The sequence below is a fragment of the Netta rufina genome (genome assembly GCF_964035555.1).
Source record: "Netta rufina genome assembly, chromosome: Z".
Classification (NCBI taxonomy): Eukaryota; Metazoa; Chordata; class Aves; order Anseriformes; family Anatidae; genus Netta; species Netta rufina.
In genome coordinates this window covers 62,034,943-62,043,369 of record NC_140126.1, presented here as the reverse complement: position 1 = coordinate 62,043,369, position 8,427 = coordinate 62,034,943, and the positions used below count along the sequence as shown (strand labels likewise).

The 8,427-nt window shown below is 43.3% G+C and overlaps 1 protein-coding gene across 6 annotated transcripts in view; it reads left to right on the top strand.

Moving 5' to 3' along the window:
• Positions 1-229: 229 nt before the first annotated feature.
• DMXL1 (Dmx like 1) overlaps positions 230-8,427 on the top strand; it is a gene marked incomplete at its 5' end in the record, with an annotated part of 91,663 nt that continues 83,465 nt past the window's right edge. For all 6 annotated transcript variants that reach the window (XM_084305057.1, XM_084305055.1, XM_084305059.1 and 3 more), the window contains one exon: positions 230-316. In XM_084305057.1, coding sequence (XP_084161183.1) covers positions 230-316 — 87 coding nt within the window. The remainder of the gene's footprint in view (positions 317-8,427) is intronic.

Sequence of the window (8,427 nt, the reverse complement as noted above, 5' to 3'; positions counted from 1 at the left end):
CGGGCGGGCAGTGGCGGCAGTCAGTGGCGGGCGGGCGGCGAGGCGGGTGGTAGGGGGCGCTGCTCCGCTGTTGCCGCCCCGCCGAGGAGACTCCACCCCACGCTGTGTGCCTCCTCCTCCTCCTCCTCCTCCTCCTCCTCCTCCTCCTCCTCCTCCTGCGCCGCCGCCCGCGGGACGAGGGAGGGCCGAGCGGCGGCGTCCCGGCAGCGCCGGGCGCCTGCGTGTCGCCATGAACCTGCACCAGGTGCTGACGGGGGCCGTGAACCCGGGGGACAACTGCTTCTCGGTGGGGAGCCTGCACGGGCAGCCCTTCACGGTGAGTCCGGGGGGGGTGGGAGGCACCTTCCGCGCTGCACCTGCGGGGCAGCCGGGCTGGGGGCGGTCGCCATCAGCGAGCCGTGCCGGGGCACCGCACGTGAAGATGGGGGTGGCCCCGGTGGCCCTGGTGGTGGCCCTGGTGGCCGTGGTGGTGGCCCTGGTGGTGGCCCTGGTGGTGGCGGTGGCCGCCCGGCTGTTACATAAACGGCGCCCCTCAGGCGCGACCTTCGCGGTGGGGGCGCCCCGCAGGCGGCCGGGGGGGCCCCGCATTGCCCCGTGTCAGCCTTGCCCCCCCCCTTCCCCCCCCCCCCCCCCCTTTCCACTTTTCCCTCTTGTTTTGGGTTTTCTGCCTGTGCAGGGGGTGCCCTCCCCGCCCCTTTCCCTTCCAAAATGCCCCCCCCATCTGCCTCTCCTCTTCAGGCGAAAATGAGGAGCGAAATGAGCGGAAAGTCGGCTGTTTTTAGCCGTGTTTTCCTCTGGTCGCTGTGCGGAGCCCGATAGGGCAGCGGTAAATGGAGGTGCAGGAGCTGAGCCTGCCTCTCCCCGCTGCTCACGGCTGTCACCGTGCCCTGCCAGCACGGGGAGGGAGGCCGGGGCACCCTCACGGGTCCTGGGCCACCTGCCCTCACGCTGCTCCCCTGGGGTTGGCTTTGAGGAGCCGGTCTGGCCTTGTCAGTGCTGTGCCTGCTCCCCTAAAGCCCCCCTGCTGTAAGGCAGCTCATGTTGGGAGCCTTCTGCAGCTGGAGCAGTCGTGACTTCCCGTGCCCACTGTGCTGGATCTTCTGATTGCACGTATTCGGAAGTGTTTGAGACCCACAGGTGGTAGGGAAGTGCCATAGCGAGGCGGCAAAGTTTAGCGTACGGTGAAGTGCTGGTAAGGTTTCGATATGTGATGTCCAAATGGGAAGCTCAAGAAGTTCCTTCTTGGGGAGAAGGAGGTCGAGTTGTCGGTGTCACTGAAGAGCTCTCTCCTACTACAGCCTAACTTCCAGAAAGCATCAGGATTTCCTGATGGATAAAAGGGGTGAGGATCTCTCTTTGGGGAGAAAGGAACCACTGGAGAGTGCAGCTTTCCCTGTTTCTATTGGTCTGTTGTTCCCAAGATCTGTTTTGACATAAATATAGTAACAGTGTTTCCTATAGACACATTCATCTTGGTTTTTGTCCTTTTGCTCAGAAGGTTATTAATAGATTCCTTTTCCTCAGATTTAAAATTGCCAGCAGAAATATCTTTGGCTTGTTGTTGTTTTTTTCCTGTTGTTACTTGTTTTATAACACCACGTTAAAGTCACTACAGTGCTTAGAAACATTAACAAGTGAAAGGTACTACAACTAATTCCTTTTCCTGGAAATGGTGGACTGCACCTTTAGAAAATCCAACAGGAAAATTGACAGTTCTTTTTCTGCATCTGAAATCAAGATGTAAGCATTAACGAGTATTAAAAACTATTGAATCATATATCAGTACTCAATAATAATAAAAACATCTCATCAAACACCTGTGAGTTTTTGGTCAGAGAGACTGGAAACACAGGAGTTGATGTGTCAGGATGCTGTACTGAAGCTGGGGAGAGTTGTCATTGTCTGACAAGATAACTTGTTCTGCAGTACCTCGATTTTTTTATATATGGTGTTGTCCCGAATATTGCTGGCACACTTGTACTGAATATAAGGTGAAAAAGCTTTAAAACATTCAATTTTAAGCTGAAAATAATAGATTATTCTTGACTTTAAAGTTGGAGATTAAATTAGTAGGGGGTGCCTATACACAGTGAATTGTATGAACCTTTCTGAAAACACCTGGTTTGGTTTTAAACTGGCATGTGAGGTCCTCACGGTGTGCAGGTGGCAGAGGTTCTGTCTTTCATTTTTCTGGATTTCTTTTTTAGGATCTGATGTGACAACTGGAGTTTAAGCTTTCTTAGAGGGAGGTCTGATAAAGAGTTTTTGGCACGCCTTTTATTTGTATGTAGAAAAGGCTCATAAGGATCAAGATAACTTAAGAAGTATTCCTGTTATTTATCTACTGAGAATGTGTGATAGTAATATCTGGTATGCTAATGAGTATAAAGGACTTGGCCTACAGAAGTTAGAATGTATCCATTTGCTCTTGATGTGCTTCTCCTGAAATGTAGTAGTTTTATTTGCAGTGGAATGCATCCTTTACTTTCTTTGTTTTCAGATGTGGAGTATTTCATACCTCAAAACATTTGATTCCTAAATTCATAAGTTAATGCTCACATACTTAGGATACTGCTATAGTAGTTTTTATGGAAGTTGTGTAGAAGCTATTAGGTAATCAATACTGATAACACTTCTAGTGATTGATTTGCTCTGTGCGTGCTTCCTTATTCAGTTCTGCTTTGGTGACTTTTTTTTTTCCTGGATTCTCTTTTAACAAAAAATATCAGAAGGGGAGAAAAGTCACTATCAGCAACAGGAACTTTACAAGCACATGTCCTAGGACTGGTCGTGGTAGCTGTAAAAGGGTTGTTGCTTGTAGGGGCAAAAAATTGGGAAAGATAAATAAAGTGCATAGTTCAATGCAAGCAGAATCTTTTTTTTTGGACAGATTTCCTGTGTGTGTGTGTGTAGTTTAAGTCATCTTGGACCTGAGACTTGTTTTGTATGACTGACAAAACTGTGAAATTAAAATGTTAGCTAGAGAACATTTGAAAAATGTGTTTGTTTTTTTTTTTTTGAGTAGTTTGAATAAGACCACACTCAATTTTTCCAAAGATGCTGGATAGCATTATGAAGTAGAGATTTCCAGCTTTATAAAATTGTTTGATAAACAAAAGCAGGCTCAGTAAAATTGTTTCTAGACTGTCTAGAAAGTATTTAACATTTTATTTGCATTTATAACTTCATGGGTAACTATAGTCAAGAAACTTAACTGAGTGGTCATAAGAGCCTCTGAGAAGTTAGACTCTTAGCACCTGCCTCTTGATTGTAACTTAGACAAGGGAAGGAAGCTTTTTTGATACTATTTTTTGTCTATGTCCTAGTTAACCTATTCCGAACTTAAGAAATTAAGTATTTTTAATTGAGCTAAACTCGGGAAAAAAAAAAAAAAACACAGCTGAACCTTTTCAATGAAAAGCGCAGTTTCAGTAGGCCTTGTTTCTAAGTGCATGGCCAATCAATTCACCACTTGGAGAACTGTATTATTTTAAATACTGTCCATAGGTTAAAAAACCTTTTTCCCCAGGTAAGAGTATTTCTTGAATGTAATTACTTTTCTTATCTAAAAGTATTTTTTAAATTAGATATTTAAATGCAATACTCTCAATATTAAAACTTGCATACAGAGTACATAGTCTCTTTTTTAACTGATGGCTTATGTTTCTGTTTCCTTGCTTTTTTGGTTTATACTTTTAAGACGTATCACCCTCAATATCTGTGATGGGGGGGCAAAGGGACCATGCTGAAAATAGTAGTATGAATGTCTGCCTGAGACATTTTTTTAATAGAATAATTCAGAGATGTTTCATGGTGACTGTGTCTGTTTTGATTTTCCCTGTGCTGTGTAAAGGAGAAAAACACAGATTTTTTTCAGTGTTACCTAGCTGATAGATTTATTTGCCTTTATCTTTACTTTTCAGGAGACTGAATTTTTTTACATTTTTCTTTAAAGAGGAAGGGGTGAGAAAGGGAGAAAAACAGAGGGAAGTGAGACATAATGCAATTTGTGTAGTATATAAGCATCATTCAGCCCAGGAAAACTGAGGTTGTATTATGTTTATGTGCCCAATGCAGCAAAAGAAACAGGTAATTAATAAAGATAAGCTTTCTGTTTTTTTTTTGTTTGTTTGTTTTGTTTGTTTGTTTGTTTTTTGCTTTTTTTTTTTTTTTTTGTAATAAGTATTTGTTCTTAGTCTACATCTTGTTTGCTTTTTTTCCTTGGGGTAGCTTTGTTTTTTCTTTCAAGTGGGAAATTAAACTTCCCTAGGGTAGTGAAGTAGCTGTTGGAAACTTCTTTCAAGCATGTCATAAAAATACCATTCAGCTATCACAGAATTTCAATAGAATCTGTTTTATCGGTCAATTTGGTTGTGAACCCTGACATCCTGACCTTTTGGACTTACCTCATTTCATTTGTGAGAGACCCTTAAGACCCGTGAGTGGTAAAAATGGTCAGGATGAACCCTGGAGGAGTACCTCAGATACAATAGCTGGAGTGGCCACAAACCAGAAGCAGCAAGAGGTAGCATGGGTGGCCGTGCAGGTAAGCTTCTGGTGCAGAAGCTGGGGACAGAGCATGTCCACGGTTACTGTGTCCTGCTGCATGCCATCCCTGGTCAGCTTCAGCTGGGAGGTTCTTGGTGACCTTGCACCCAGCACAGGGTTCTGAGCTTTTTTTCTAGGCTATATCTTCAACCTGTAAACATTTGCATGTTTTATACTTCTATATACGTTTTAAAATACATACAGAAAACTATGTAACTGTGAGTGCACACATACTGTGCGTATTGTCTGAAATGGGCAGTTTATGGTAGGTGTACGCGTGCCCTGCACATAAGAGATATAGGTTAAATAAAGTTTGTGCAGGTCACATAGGATTATTTCTCATTCATTACGTAGCTGTAGCAAAAACAACAGCACAAACTTTGTATGTCCATACATAGAAAAAAATATATAAAGAGGATGGGTATAAAGGAACTAACTGTTTCAGAGGTGCTGCACTGTGTAAGAGGTCAAGACTCTTGCTCTCTTGCTTTTCTTCTGTTGAGGACAGAGTCTGATTTGCCAGTACCAGACTTTGGTTTCTAAGAGTTTTGTGTATCAGACTTTCACTGTAGAAAGAAATGAAAATAGTTCATAAAATTGTTTGTACCACTTTCCTTTAAAGCTAACATGCTTTTAATGCACTATTAGTGTCAAAACATGATCTCCAAATAAATATGATTTTAGAAGTAAAAACCGACATCAGATTAAAAGAACAGGTAGAAACTGTCTGAACTGTGTGTGGCACGCAAAGTAACATTTATTTTTGCAGGCCTAAAACATGTTTCACTTCCTAATTTCAGGCTTGTTTTGCTATGTCACCCGCCAGTGAAATCCATTTTCCTGCGGCTTGAACTGGTTCTACCTTGTTCATTGGAGTAACAAAAGAACAAAGCATTGTTTAATAAACACACCAAGAACATGATAATGTAAACAGTATCTGCTTGTCTCATTTTGTAAAGACAACTTGTTTGTAAATACTCCAGGACATTCTTAAGGTGAAAGGCTTCTTTTGTTTAATGAAATCAGACTTAAGAGACTCTTCTTGACTTTTGAAAAAATATTTAGGAATTTATCTAGGGATTCTCTATTAGTTTAACAGTATGGCAGCATTTTCCAGCCCCTGCCTGTCTTCTCCCTTCCTTGCCTCCAATAAAAATAAATAAATAGTTTTTTTTTTTAAAAAAAAAAAAGCTAATAGAGAACATGGTGACTAGTCAAGATAAGAGGTATGACAGGCTTATACTCTGGAATTGCTTTTTGTCCTACAGAAAACAGACCGCTTGCATGCTTTTCTTCTTAGTTTCTGTAGCTTATAGAAACATTCATAGTAAAAAAAACTCAGCACCTGTTGAAACAAAAATGAGCGACGTGAACTATTAAGTAGATAAAAGTTGACTAGTTGACAGCATTTATTTTTGTTGTGTCTGAGACGGTTGGGGTAGAGAAAGTACCCATTACTTCTGAGTACTGACTTCCATTATACTGTGCTGCAGGCCTCTCAGCGTGACTTTGGTGCCGGGGAAGCTCATGGAGCAGATCATCTTGAGTGCAATCATGCAACACCTACAGGGCAACCAGGTGATCGGGCTCAGTCAGCACGGGTTTATGAAGGGCAGGTCCTGCTTGATGAACCTGATCTCCTTCTACGGCAAAGTGACACACTTAATAGATGAGGGAAAAGCAGTGGATGTGGTCTGCCTAGGCTTTAGAAAAGCTTTTGGCCCTGTTTCCCACAACATTCTTCTGGAAAAACTGGCTGCTCATGGTTTGAATGTGTGTACGCTTTGTTGTGTTAAAAAAACGTGTGGCTGGGCCCAGAGAGTTCTGGCGAATGGAGTTAAATCCAGCTGGAGGTTCTTCACTAGTGGTGTCCCCCAGGGCTCATTACTGGGGCCAGTTCTTTTCAGCATCTTCATCAAGGTGCTGGAGTGTTCAGAGAAAGGCAATGAAGCTGGGGAAGGGTCTATAGAGCAAGTCTCATGAGTAGTGGCTGAGGGGGCTGGTGCTGTTTAGCTTGGAGAAAGGGATGCTTAGTGTGCTCTACAACTGCCTGAAAGGAGGTTATACCAGGATGAGGTCAGTCTCTCCTCCCAAGCAGCAAGGAATAAAACAAGAGGAAATGGCCTCAGCTTGTACAGGGGAGATTTAGGTTGGATATTAGGAAAAATTTCTTCATTGAACGGGTTGTGAGGCATTGGAACAGGATGCCCAGGGAAGTGGTTGAGTCACCATCCCTGGAGGTATTTGAAAAACATGTAGATGTGGTGCTTAGGGACACGGTTTAGTGGTAGACTTGGCAGGTTGGACTTGATGATCTTGGAGGTCTTTTCCAACCTAACTGGTTCTGTGATGCCGTGCTGCTATTTTCTGAGCTGAGGGAAAAAAAAAAAGTCCTGTAGTTAGTTTTGTGCTCTTGTTCTAGAAAAGTGTCTTTTTAAGGATATTACTGCTTAGAAACTGCATTCAGAACTGGCATCTGGATTCCACTGAACGTGTATGAGGATGTGGTTTCTCTTCACAGGGACCATTTAAATAAAGAATTACATGAGGGACAGCAAAGGACAAGTTGGGCTAGGGGAAGCACTCAACCTTCTCTCCTGAGGTGTCTGGTCAGTATGAGGTGTAACGGGACTTGGATGGTAGGAAATAGTAGAAGAGGAAGCAAATTGTATTTGCCAGAAAGCTTATTTTTCATCTGTTCTGACTGGTTTTTATTTATTCATTTGTTGAATATATAACTTGCTTGCCTTCTGTGTCCTTTCCCTTTTGTCTTTGAAATTAAATTTCTCCTGCAGGTGAACATTTCTCCTGTGGGTTGGGTCGATGGGCAGAGCCCAGTGGGATGAGGTTCAACATGGCTAAGTGCTGGAGCCTGTATTTTGGTCACAACAACCCCATGCAGTGCTCCAGGCTTGGGGCAGAGTGGCTGGAAAGCTGTGCAGAGGAAAAGGATCTGGGGGTGTTGGTTGTCACTCACCTGAACGCCTGAGGGTGCTGGGGTTGTTTATTCTGGAGAAGAGGAGGCTCAGGGGAGACCTTATTGCTCTCTGCAGGTACCTGAAAGGAAGGCATGGGGAGCTGGGGGTTGGCCTCTTCTCACAGGTAACCTGTGATAGGACCAGAGGGAATGGCATTAAGTTGTGCCGGGGGGGGGGGGTTCAGATCGGAAATTAGGAGACGGTTCTTCTCAGAAAGAGCCATCAGGCATTGAAATGAGAGATGGTGGAGTCATCGTCCCTGGGGGTGTTCAAGGAAAGGTTGGACGTGGTGCTTAGGGACATGGTTTAGTGGGTGACACTGGTGGTAGGGACCAGATTATCTCAGAGGTCTTTTCCAACCTTAATCATTCTATGATTCTATCAAAGAAACATCAAATGTCACCTCCTAAGTCAGCTTCCTTCTGCTTGTCTATAGTTATATTAGGAATTTATTTGAAAATGTTTGTTTGTTTGTTTGTTTTTTCCCTTTTCTTACTTTGTTGGGGACAGATCTGCTCCGCAAGCTTAAGAGCTGGTACTCTAGCTTATTGAAGGTTGGAAAGTCAGTGTGAACAAGTATGATCTGATCTGTCTGAGTAAGACTGATGTCAGAAGTGATTTATTTTTCCTGGATGTCAATTTGGTTGTTGTTGTTGTTCAGGTAATGTGGAGAATTATCAGAATGTAAAGAGAGTATGACCATTTTTCTTAAGAGATTGAAGATCATAAAAAGACACTCCTTTTACCCCAACCCTTGTCTGGATTCTTATGAGTACCTTTATAGTTATTTATTGGAATTGGGAGCTGGTGGAATGAGATGATGTTCCCAAACTTCCTGTCAGAAATACAGCCTCTGATTTGACGCTCTCTTTTTAAACACACTGCTTATGAAGTTGGGCAA